Source organism: Ornithorhynchus anatinus, chromosome 4, assembly GCF_004115215.2.
Source record: "Ornithorhynchus anatinus isolate Pmale09 chromosome 4, mOrnAna1.pri.v4, whole genome shotgun sequence".
In the NCBI taxonomy this organism is placed as follows: Eukaryota; Metazoa; Chordata; class Mammalia; order Monotremata; family Ornithorhynchidae; genus Ornithorhynchus; species Ornithorhynchus anatinus.
In genome coordinates this window covers 40,817,777-40,830,651 of record NC_041731.1, presented here as the reverse complement: position 1 = coordinate 40,830,651, position 12,875 = coordinate 40,817,777, and the positions used below count along the sequence as shown (strand labels likewise).

Below are 12,875 nucleotides of genomic sequence, written 5' to 3'. Positions count from 1 at the left end.
AGTTAATTCAGTTCTCTGTGCCTCAGTTACCTCAATTGCAAAATGAGACTGGGAGCCCCATCTGGGACAGGGACTGTGAGCCCTATTTGGGAGAGGGACTGTGTCCAACCCAATATGCTTGTATCCCCCCCAGCACTTAGTAGAGTGCCTGGGAAATAGTAAGTGCTTAATGAATACTGTAATTATTATTATTATTATATGAGCCAGGCAATGTCTTAGGTGTCTTGGAGAAGCAGCATGTCTCAGTGGATAGAGTATGGGCCTGGGAGTCAGAGGTCATGGGTTCTAATCCCAGCTCTGCCGCTTGTCAGCTGTTTGACTTTGGGCAAGTCACTTAACTTCTCTGTGCCTCAGTTATCTCATCTGTAAAGTGGGGATTAAGACTGTGAGCCCCAAGAGGGGCAACCTGATCACCTTGTATCCCCCCATTGCTTAGAACAGTTCTTTGCACATAGTAAGCAGTGCTTTGCACCTAGTAAGCGCTTAACAAATACCATCATTATTATTTTTTAAGCACTAAGGCAGATAGAGGGTTTGACCCAATCCATGTCCCCCTTGGGGCTCACAGTCTTAATCCCTGTTTCACAGATGAAGTAACAGAGGCACAGTGAAGTTAAGTGACTTGTCCAAGGTCACACTGCAGACAAGTGGCAGAGCCGGGATTAGAGCCCAAATTCCGACTCCCAGGCCCGGGCTCCTTCTACTAGGCCATGCTGCTTCCAGGGTTTGCTCTTTCTTTCTTTCTTTGACAGGGAGTGGGAAGTTGACATCAAGTAAGGAGGTTGCTGTCTACCCACCTCTAGAATATCTTTCAGGGTCTGGAGGAGGGTGAGGAAGACGTAGGGAATGTTGGGGAGGGGGCAGGGAAGAGACAGAGAGGCAGACGGAGGCATCTGGGGACAAATGGACAAAGGACTCGGGAACCACTGAGGCCAGTCTGCAGAAGGATGTAAACTCCCTGTGGGTAGGCAACGTCTACCAATTCTATTCTATCACATTCTCAAGCACTTAGTACGGTGCTCTACACACAATAGGCACTCGATAAATACCATCTATTGGATGACTGATGGGAGAAATGATGAGGTGGGAAGTTGCTGTGAAGAGTTTGCAAAAAATAGAGTTGGTTCAAAATAAAAAAGGGTAAGAGAAGAGGCCTCCTTCCCAAAGATACTCAGCCCCCGTCCCTTCCCTTCCCCTCTGTAAAGTTCCCAGCAAAAACTCGAGACCCCTGTCTCCCTCCCTGGATTCTGCAACAACTTCCAGTTCCCCTTACCCCCCCAGGGGAAGGGGCAGGGTGTGGGTCAAAGGAGGGGGACGAAGGAGGGAGCGAGCAGCAGAGGCGCATGGCTGGGGAACGGGGAGTCACAGAGGAAAAAACAAAGGATGATATTCGTACTACAAATCAGAAGCCTGACAGAGTCCAGTGCAAAAAATGCCATGCCCGCTCCCTCAAGGCTTAACATACGGAAACAAGTTAATTCCTAGGCCCAAATAATTCGCTTGATGTGCCAACACTTTAAATATTTAAAATACAAATTCAGCAGATCATTCGCTTCAACCAACTTAATGAGTTCTTCTCTAATTGGCGTAGGTCAGCCATAAAAAAAAAGTGAGTTGAAATGTGCTGTGGGAAAATATAACTTCCACATCTAATAAATAAATTCGGCAGTGCAACCAGAATTACTTTTCAATTATCAGGACGAGCTATTTTTATTTATAAAACATACTCACAGATGAAAGAAAACCCAGCAACAGTCTCTTTCTGTGTAAGCGACTAGATTTTAAAAAAACCAAAAAACCCGCCTGATCACAGTTGGTCCTTTTTAATGGCTTCTGTGAGTTTTTTGCCATTTTCTTCCTCAGAGGAGCAACTTGAATCTTTAGCTTCGGCAGTGTCCAAAACTAATTCCAAAGCTTCCTCGCCGGCCACGCGCTTCACCTTCTCCCCTTTAGCTGCCAAAATTTCTTCAATATTCCTTAACGATAAAAAGGTTTTGAAAGTTAAATAATGCAAGATTCGCCGCACTTTCCTTGATGTGGAACTATCAGAAATGATTTAAGAGTTGTGCCCACGTACGCTATTGAATGCTCCCAAATGCTTAATACAGTGCTCTACAAACAGTAGACACTAAGTAGATACCAATGATTACGTACTTTGTTGGGTTGCTGCAAAATCACTTCCTAATTCACACTTGCAAACTGAAAGATACACTCACTATGAGCACGTAGGGTCGTAGGGTCGATTGGAGGTAAAGGGCTTCAAAAGGAGAGGAGCATTAACAAATCAAATCAGGGACAAAAATATAAAATGATTAGCCTTTAAGGATACCTCAAACACCATGCCTTAGCAGAAACTGAATCTCAGAACACGAAGCCTCATGACCTATTGCACAGGGCATGGGCCTGGGAGTCAGAACACCTGAGTTCTAATTCCGACTCCGCCATTTTTTTAAATGGTCTTTATTAAGTGCTTTCTCTGTGCCAGGCACTGCACTGAGAGCTGGGGTGGATGAAAGCTAATCAAGTGAGACATAGTCCATATCCCACAGGGGGCTTACAGTATTATCCCCCATTTTCCAGATGAGGTAACTGAGACACAGAGAAGTTGCCCAAGGTCACAGAGAAGAGAAGTGGCAGGGCCAGGATTTGAACCCAGGTCCTCCGAATCCTGGGCCATTGGTCTGTTGGTTGACCTCGGGCAAGTCACTTAATTTCTATGTGACTCAATTACCTCACCTGGGGATTAAGACCTTCTCCCTTCCAATTTAGCCTGTGATTCCTAGGGGTGGGAAAGGTACTGGGTTGAACCTCATTATCTTGTATCTATCCCAGTGCGTAGTACATTTCCTGGTACAGAGAAAGTGCTTAACAAGTACCACAAAGAAACAAAACAAACAAAACAAAAACCCCCAGAACTTCTACACTTTCACAACTAACCGTCACAAACTTTCCATCTCAAGCCCGTTGAATAAGTGGCATTCATTGTACATTTACTCTGCAGAGTACCGTGCTAAATGTTTGGGAACATGTAACGAAGGTTATCCGGGAACCACTGGCATGGTACCAACCCAAAACTAGCAGCAAGTCTAGAATTTGTTTAATTTGACCTTGCTGGGGGAAAAAGAAAATGTGAAATTGGAAGGTACGTTATCATTCATCTCAATTTGATTACCATCGCTTTTGTTCCAAATTATTAGCTAATGCAAACTAGTTAATAAGCTCCAACACGACATTCATTGAAAAAGGGTAGAGCTTGCTCATTTCCAGAGAACTGCATTATTTAACTTAATTCGGACTGGCACGTTGTGCAGGTCTCATGATTTACGACAAAAGGAGAACTTACTTTTTCCCATCCAGATCTGAAAACCAGCCCAAATTGTCTGCAATGATGTGGTGATTCTTGCACTCCGGACACGTAACTATCACCACCCCATTATGGTACGCTAACTTGGAAATCTTTTTGGTGGACCTGGTCCAGCAGACCTGAAAAAAGAAACATAGATTGCATGTCATTCGCCTTCAACTCGCATTCCCAACCTCATCTCCCCTCACCTCTGCAGTGCCAGGGTGAAGATCCATCTTTCCCCTAAGAAGATGGATCGCCCTGGTTCTCTCCCTCTCCCCCAAAGCGATCCTGACTTTGCCTTGCACAAGTATTTTGAGAAGCAGAGTGGCTCAGTGGATAGAGCATAGGGCTGGGAGTCAGAAGAACCCGGGCTCTAATCCCCACTCCGCCACATGTCTGCGGTGTGAACTTGGGCGAGTCATTTCACTTCTCTGGGACTCGGTAATTTCATCTATAAAATGGGGATTGAGAGTGTGAGTTCCATGTGGGACAGGGTCTGTGTCCATCCTAACTTGTATCTACCCCAGTGCTTAGTAGTTGGCACATAGTAAGCACTTAAGTACCAAAATTATTACTGTCTTGTAACTACCCTAGTGCTTAGTACACTGCCAAGCACTGTAAGCGCTTAACAGATGTCACAATAATTCATTAATTCATTCAATAGTATTTATTGAGCGCTTACTATGTGCAGAGCACATAGTAATAATAATCATCTTTCTACTTTCTCAAAACACATAACTACATTACCGAAGAGAGGAAGCATGGTGTAATAATAATAATAATAATAATTTTGGTATTTGTTAAGCGCTTACCATGTGCCGAGCACTGTTCCAAGCGCTGGGGTAGACAGAGGGGAATCAGGATGTCCCACGTGGGGCTCACAGTCAATCCCCATTTTCCAGATGAGGTAACTGAGGCATAGAGAAGTGAAGTGACTTGCCCACAGTCACAGAGCTGACAAGTGGCAGAGCTGGGATTCGAACTCATGACCTCTGACTCCAAAGCCCGTGCTCTTTCCACTGAGCCACGCTGCTTCTCTGGTGTATAGAGCCTGGGCCTGGCAGTCAGAAGGTCACGGGTTCTAATTCTGGCTCCACCACATACATTACCAAAGAGAAGCGGCATGGTGGTAGAGATTAGAGCACGGACCTGGGAGCCAGAAAGTCACGGGTTCTAATCCTGGCTGTGCCTCAGTTACATCATCTGTAAAGTGGGGATTGAGGCGGTGAGCCCCACGTGGAACAGGGGCTGTGTCCAACCCGATTTGCCTGTAACCACCCCAGCGCTTAGTACAGTAGCTGGCAGACAGTAAGAGCAGGAGGTAGTGCCTCCATCTCACCTGTCTCACCGCCGACCCCTGGCCCACGTCTTACCTGTGGAACACCCTCCCTCCTCAAATCCAACAATCACTCTTCCCCCCTTCAATAATAATCGTGGTATTTGTTGAGCGCTTACTCTGTGCCAAGCAATGTACTAAGGGCTGGGGTGGATGCTAGAAAATCGGGTTGGACACAGTCCCTTGTCTCACCTGGGGCTCACAGTGTCATTCCCCATTTTACAGATAAGTGAGGCACTTGCCTAAGATCACACAGCAGACAAGTGGCGGAGCCGGGATGAGTACCCACAGCCTCTGACTCCCAAGCCCGGGCTCTTTCCACTGAGCCAAGAGTGCTTGGCACATACTAAGCACTTAACAAATACCATAATTGTTCGTTTTTATCCCCCCCAGTGCTTAGGACAGTGCTTAGCACAGCCTAAGCATTTAAATACCATAATTGTTCATTATCTCCCCCAGCACTTAGAACAGTGCTTGGCACACAGTAGGCACTTAAATACCATAAATGTTCATTATTATTTCCCCCAGTGCTTAGAACAATGCTTGGCACATAGTAAGCACTTAAATACCATAATTTTTCATTATCATCTCCCCCGGCGCTTAGAACAGTGCTCGGCACCTAGTAGGCACTTAACTATGAGAACCAGTGTGGCTCGGTGAAAAGCATCCGGGCCTGGAAGTCAGATGTCTCAGTGGAAAGCGTCTGGGCTTGGGAGTCAGATGTCATGGGTTCGAATCCTGCCTCTGCCACTTGTCAGCTGGGTGACTGTGGGCAAGTCACTTCACTTCTCTGGGCCTCAGTTCCCTCATCTGGAAAATGGGGGGGGGGGGGGAAGATGGGGAGCTCCACGTGGGATGACCCCGTATCTCCCCCAGTGCTAGAACAGTGCTCTGCACATAGTAAGAGCTTACCAAATACCAACATTATTATTAACAAATATCACAACTATTACTGTTATCGACTTTCCTGGGCCTCAGCTCCCTCATCTGTCAAATGGGGGGGGGTGAAGACGAGGAGCCCCACGTGGGAGGACCCTGCCTCTCCCCCAGCGCTTAGAACAGCGCTCTGCACATAGTAAGCGCTTAACAAATACCAACATCATGATCATTCTCGATTTTCCTGGGCCTCAGTTCCCACATCTGCCAAATGGGGGGAGTGAAGACAGGGAGCCCCAGGTGAGAGGACCCTGGATCTGCCCCCCGGCGCTGAGAAGAGCGCTGGGCACAGAGTCAGGCGCTCCATGGATGCCGTCATCAGTGGTGCTTTGTTGCAGGCGTCGTTGTTCTTGTCTGTCCGTCTCCCCCGATTCGACTGTAAGCCCGTCAAACGGCAGGGACTGTCTCTATCTGTTGCCGACTTGTTCATCCCAAGCGCTTAGTACAGTGCTCTGCACAGAGTAAGCGCTCAATAAATACTATTGAATGAATGAATGGGAGGAAGAGGAGGAGGAAGAGGGGGAAGAGGAAGAGGAGAAGGAGGACGAAGAGAAGGAGGAGGAGGGGGGAGGAGGAGGGGGGAGGAGGAGGAAGAGGAGGACGAGGAGGAGAAGGAGGACGAAGAGAAGGAGGAGAAGGAGGAGGGGGGAGGGGGAGGAGGAGGGGGGAGGGGGGAGGAGGAGGGCGGGAGGGGGGAGGAGGAGGGGGGGAGAGGGGAGAAGGAGGAGGAGGAGGAGGAGAAGGAGGACGAAGAGAAGGAGGAGGAGGAGGAAGAGGAGGAGGAGGAGGAGGAGGAGGAGGAGGAGGAGGAGGAGGGGTTGGGCACCTTGCAGGTGTAGACGAGGCGGTAGGACGCGGGGCCCGGGCCCCCGCCGCTCGCCGCCCGCCCCGGGCCCCCAACGGCAGGACCGGCCCGGCCCGGAACCCCGCCCGACCCGCCGCCCGCACACCCCCACCAACGCCAGCAATGCCCGGACCGCTGCACACCCGCCCGCTGCAGCCAGCCCCGCTGCAGCCAAATTCGCTGCAGCCAAGCCCGCTGCATCCCCGCAGCCTCACTGCCCAACCATCTTGGGGCGGGGCGGGGCGGGGCCGGGCCTCGCCGGTCGCCTGGCAACAGCGCTTTACGACCTCGTCGCCCGCCGCCGCCGCCGCCGCCGCCGCCGCCGCCGCCGAGCCCCGCCCCGACAGCGCCACCTGCTGGCCGGGACCGCCGCGCTCTCCTCGGCCCCGCCCCGCGCTGCCTTCCTGCATTCGCTCCTTCATTCATTCATTCCCGCATTCATTCATTCGTCCGTTCATTTATTCATTCATCCGTTCGTTCATTCATTCATGCGTCCGTTCGTTCATTCATTCATTCATTCAGCCGTTCGTTCATTCATTCATTCGGTCGTCCATTCATTCGTCCGTCCATTCATTCGTTCGTCCATTCATTCATTCATTGGTTCGTTCGTTCATTCGTTCGCTCGTTCATTCGTTTGCTCGTTCATTCGTTCGTTAATTCATCCGTTCGTTCATTCATTCATTCATTCAGCCGTTCGTTCATTCATTCATTCGTCCGTCCATTCATTCATTCGTTCGTCCATTCATTCATTCATTGGTTCGTTCATTCGTTCACTTGCTCATTCATTCATTCATTGGTTCGTTCATTCGTTCATTCATTCGTTCGTTAATTCATCCGTTCGTTCATTCATTCATTCGTTCGTTCATTCATTCATTCGTTCATTCATTCATTCATTCGTCCATTCACTCATTCGTTCATTCATTCGATCGTCCATTTGTTCATAATAATAATAATAATGTTGGCATTTGTTAAGCACTTACTATGAGCAGAGCACTGTTCTAAGCGCTGGGGGAGATACAGGGTCATCAGGTTGTCCCACATGAGGCTCACAGTCTTCATCCCCATTTTACAGATGAAGGAATTGAGACACAGAGAGGGGAAGTGACTTGCCCACAGTCACACAGCTGACAAGTGGCAGTTCCGGATTTGAACCCATGACCTCTGACTCCCAAGCCCGGGCTCTTTCCACTGAGCCACGCTGCTTCTGTTCATTCGTCCGTTCATTCATTCATTCATTCATCCGTTCATTCATTCGTCCGTTCATTCATTCGTTTGTCCATTCACTCGTTCGTCCATTCATTTTTGTTCATCCATTCATTCGTTCATTTGTCCATTCATTCATTCGTTCGTTCATTCCTTCCTTCGTTCGTTCGTTCATTCAATAGTATTTATTGAGCACTTACTCTGTGCAGAGCACTGGACTAAGCGCTTGGAATGGACAATTCAACAACACAGAGAGACAATCCCTGCCCAACGATGGGCTCACAGTCTCCAAGAAAGAGATTTTTACACTGACGGAGCACTTACTGTGAGCATTCATTCATTCACTCGGACTTATTGAGCACTTACTGTGAGCAGAGCACTCTACTAAGCTCTTGGAATGGACAGTTCCGCAGCAGATATAGAGACAATCCCTACCCAACGACAGGCTCACACCGTACTAAACACTTGTGAGCCCGTTTACTAGGCAGGGATTGTCTCTAACTGTTGCCAAATTGTGCATTCCAAGTGCTTAGTACAGTGCTCTGCACATCGTAAGCACTCAATAAATACTATTGAATGAAAGTACAAGCAGAGTGGCTCAGTGGAAAGAGCCTGGGCTTGGAAGTCAGAGGTCGTAGGTTCAAATCCCAGCTCTGCCCCTTGCCAGCTGTGTGACTATGGGCAAGTCACTTCACTGCTCTGTGCCTCAGTTACCTCATCTGTAAAGTGGGGATTAGGGCTGTGAGCCCCACGGGGGATAATCCAATGACCTTGTATCTCCCCCAGTGCTTAGAACAGTGCTTGGCACATAGTAATAATAATAATGGTATTTGTTAAGCGCTTACTATGTGCCAAGCACTGTTCTAAGCACTGGATACAAGGTAATCAGGTTTTCCCAGTGGGGCTCACAGTCTTCATCCCCATTTTACAGATGAGGTCACTGAGGCACAGAGAAGTTAAGTGACTTGCCCAAAGTCACACAGCTGACAAGTGGCGGAGCAGAGATCTCAACCCACGACCTCTGACTCCCCAGCCCGGGCTCTTTCCACTAAGCCAGGCTAGTAAGCGCTTAACAAATACCATCATTATTACAATTCAGCAATAAAGAGAGATAATCCCTGCCCACACCAGATTTACAGTCTAGACGGGGGGGAGACAGACATCAAAATAAACAGGCATCAATATAAATAGAATTATAGGCATATACACATCAAAACAAGTAAACAGGGATATATATACACATATATAGATATATAGATATAAGAATTTTATATCTATATATCTATTATATAGATATAAGAATTTTATATCTATATATCTATATATATATATATATGTTTGTGTACATATACACATATATGTTCATGAGAGTTCATCAGGACAGACAGAATTGAGACCCCCCTCAAACCACACCCTCTTCCCCATAGAAATGGGAGTGGAATTGGGAAGCAGTGCGGGCTAGTGGAAAGAGCACTGGCCTGCAACTCAAAGGACCTGGATTCTAATTCCGGCTCCCCCGCTTACCTGCTGGATGACCATAGGGAGGGCAAAGATTGTGTCTATTTTTATCTATTTTTATATTGTATTTTCCCAAGGTCATTCATTCATATTTATTGACTGCTTACTTTATGAAGAACACTGTACTATGGGCTTGGAAAATACAGTTTAGCAATAAAGAGACACCATCCCTGCTCACATTGGGCTTGCAGTGATGCGGTGGGGAAGACAGACATCAAAACAAGTGAAGAGGCATCAGTATAAATAGAATTATAGATATATACATATATACATAAGTGCTGTGGGGTAGACAGGAGCGGAAGAGCAAAGGGAGCGAGTCGAGGTGACGCGGAAGAGAGGGAGAACTGAGGAAAAGGGGGCTTAGTCTGGGAAGGCCTCTTGGAGGAGGTGAGCCAAATGTTTAATATAATGCCCTGCACACATTAAGCACTCAATAAATATGACTGAATGAACATACTTCACTTCCCTGTACTCCAGTTCCCTCATCTGAAGAATATGGATTCAATACCTGTGCCCCCACCTACTTGGATTGTGGACCCAATGATCTTGTATCCACCCCAGCGCTCAGTACAGTGCCTGGCACATAGTCAGCACTTAAATTCCACAATCATCATCGTCAGAAAGTATCGACCCAAGTGGCAGCAGACCTTGCCAGTTTAGGAGAGCCCCATCAGCTAAGAAATCAGCCACACATTTATTCATTCACTTCTATTGAGAACTTACTTGGGAAGAGCACCGGTACTAAGCTACCAAACTCCACACCTCCAGGAAGGAAAAATCAACCCATTCACCAGGAGGTAAGAGGAGCCTTGGAGGCAGCTGCTACTTCGGTGCGTCGCTTCAGGTGCCGACACCCAGTGAGCACCACTCCAGAAGAATAACGGAGGCCCAAACTACACACTTAAAAGACATGACCACAGGGCCCAGAAACTACGAGTTTACTTCCCTCTCGGTGGCAGCTGCCATCCAGGAAGAAACTAAACCAGGAAGACAAAGTACTTTAGAGTTTCCCTTCCTTCCCGCAAAGTTCCTGTCGATTGTCATCATCATCATCATCACCAAGGGCATTACAGCTCTGATAATAACACCTGTGCACAAGAAAGCCTCTGCTTGAGAGGCCTAAGGCCCTTGTCTTTATACCAACCTTAATTTTACCAAAGAACCCACTTGTAGAAATTACCCACGCCCACCATGACCGCCCTTGGGCCAAAAACAAAACTGAAAAGACAAGGATGTATGAAGTAGAATTCCCTCTGCAAATAAATAGTAGCAATTGTATTTATGAAACACTGTTTGCGGAACACTGTATTAAGCATTTCGTGGTTTGGGATAATAATAATAATAATGATATTTTTTAAGCACTTACCAAGTACCAGGCACTGTACTAAGCACCAGGGTGGATATACGTAAATCAGGTTGGACACAGTCCCTGCCCCACTTGGGGCTCACAGTTTCAACCCCCGTTTTCCAGATAATAATAATGTTGGTATTTGTTAAGCGCTTACTATGGGTCAGCACTGTTCTAAGTGCTGGGGTAGATACGAAGTAATCAGGTGGTCCCACGTAGGGCTCACAGTCTCCATCCCCATTTTACAGATGAGGTAACTGAGGCACAGAAAAGTGAAGTGACTTGCCCAAGGTCACAGCAGACAAGTGGCAGAGCTGGGATTAGAACCCATAACCTTTTGACTCCGAGGCCCACGGTCTATCCACTACACCATGACTTGGGGTAGGGTCTAGTCTCCCCTGGGGTACATCAACCAGTGGTATTTTTTGAATATTAAGGAAGGTAGAGCAATCAACCAAACAATGGTATATATTGAGCACTTATTGTGTGCAGAGCACTGTATTAAGTGTCTGGGGTAGTACAATTCAACAGAATTGGTAGACACACTCTCTGGCCTCAAGGAGTTTACAATCTAGCAAGGTGCTCACCACCTACAGTGTAGTTCCTATGGATGGTCTTCATCCACAATGGTTCCTGAGGTCAGTTGGAGCTAATTCGAAGTTTATCATGGCCAAGGCTTCTCAGCTCGGGCCCTGGCATTTGGGCCCACACAGAATGCTTTGCTTTAATTCCCCACAAGACTGATTCTGATTTAAGTCCTGAGGTCCACCCTCTCCCCAGGTGGGGGCTGTTCCCAGATAATATAAGCAGAAGCACAGTAAAAGGGTGTCCCAAGGTGAACCGGAGTACCCACCATCTCAAGGTCAAATCGTGCTCTCTGTGAGCCCCTTATTGGACAGGGATGGTCTCTATCTGTTGCCAAATTGTATAATCCAAGTGCTTAGTACAGTGTTCTGCACATAGTAAGCACTGAATAAATAGTATTGAATGAATGACCGCCTGAGCTGGCAAGGTGGAACTCGGAAGCACGGTGGGGTGCCACCCCCACGACTGAAGCCACCGCACGCCCCAGGTCGGGAATGCGGAAGGTTTTCCTTGCCATCCTGCCAACAAAATAAGATAGGGAGGAGCAGAGGCCGTAGATTGGACAAGCAGAAACCGGAAGCCCATGTCCCAGAAGGACAGGTGATAAATACTTGCGGCCTCTGTCTGGGCGGTGGACTGGGACTCGCAGCAGCCGACTGCCTGTCGCCTCCGCCCGGTGTGTGGAATGCCCGCTCTGCCTGCCCCAAGCGAGGAGCCGTGGGACGGGTGAATGTCCCGCAGAACGCTCATGGGGCCGAAAGCTAGGGTGCCTCGCCATGTTCTTGTACCGCATAAGTGAATTCCTCCCTAGTGGAAAGCTTTCATGGGTGGGAGCCAGGTGCTTAACTGCGTGCCAATAACGAATAAGTACATTCCTCTGGAGAGGGAAGCATTCGTGGGCAGGAGCTGGGAGCTTTACCACGTGTGAGAAACACATAAGTGAATTCCTTCTGAATGGGAAGCGTCTGTGGGCAGAAACCAGGACCTTTGCCACATGCAAGAAACTGAATAATCGTATTCCTGCTGAGAGGGAAGCTTCAGCTTGAGAGGACGTAGGGCACCAAACTAAGTGTATTCCTGCCGAAAAGAAAGTTCAATTGGCCAAGTGGAATAAATTTTACGTGGCTCAGCAGCCTCACTCTGGTCTGCCCTCTCACCGCACCGATCCTCTAACCAGTCCCCATGAGTTGGGTGACAGCGGGAAATCCCAGCCCTGAGACCCCGAACATCTCCCAGCCACACAATTTGGCTGGCAATGAATAAAATGCCTCCCTCTCCATACCACCCAATCAGTCAGTCAGTGGTATGTACTGAGTGTTTACCGGATGCAGAGCACGGCCCTAAGCACTCGGGAGAGTACAGTACAAAAGAGGTGGTAGAGAAGTTCCCACCCTACAGTGAGCTTATGTCTAGAAGATCCCCATGAATCCTGGTCAGTGCTGGGAGGGGCACAGTAGGGAAAGGGCTGGGATGTAACCCAACAAGTATCAACTAGAAGAAACTCTCTGTGGATCTCTGGAGGGTGGAAGGAAGAGCAGAGGCTCGGGGCGCTGACAGGACAGGATGCGTCATCTCTTCCTCCCCTAGAACCGGACTCTGGAACACGGGCCTGGTGCCTTTGCTTTTCAGTTGGGGATTTTTAACCAGACTTTTTGGGAGCTTGTTTACAAAGGGAAGCACCATAAATATCGGTATAGATATGATCCTGTCAAGCTTGTTCTCTTATTTTTGTGTTGTTCTGGCACAAGCTATTGGTTTA

General features: G+C 48.1%; 1 protein-coding gene across 1 annotated transcript; it reads right to left on the bottom strand.

Moving 5' to 3' along the window:
- Positions 1 to 1,680: 1,680 nt before the first annotated feature.
- Positions 1,681 to 6,663, bottom strand: DNLZ (DNL-type zinc finger). Its single transcript, XM_039911971.1, has 3 exons — positions 6,445 to 6,663; positions 3,344 to 3,483; positions 1,681 to 1,976 (listed from the first exon to the last, which is right to left on the bottom strand). The coding sequence occupies exons 1-3, from the start codon at positions 6,661 to 6,663 to the stop codon at positions 1,808 to 1,810; spliced, it is 528 nt and encodes a 175-aa protein (XP_039767905.1). The 3' UTR covers positions 1,681 to 1,807.
- Between the last annotated feature and the right edge of the window lie 6,212 nt (positions 6,664 to 12,875).

Bases quoted from the DNA above. Each gene is read 5' to 3' on its own strand.
- DNLZ (XM_039911971.1), bottom strand. From the start codon at position 6,663: ATGCAGCGGGCTTGGCTGCAGCGAATTTGGCTGCAGCGGGGCTGGCTG. The intron at 3,484-6,444 runs GTGCCCAACCCC...TTCTTTTTTCAG, and splicing joins GCCTCGTCTACACCTGCAAG to GTCTGCTGGACCAGGTCCAC. The intron at 1,977-3,343 runs GTAAGTTCTCCT...TTTATCGTTAAG, and splicing joins TCAGATCTGGATGGGAAAAA to GAATATTGAAGAAATTTTGG.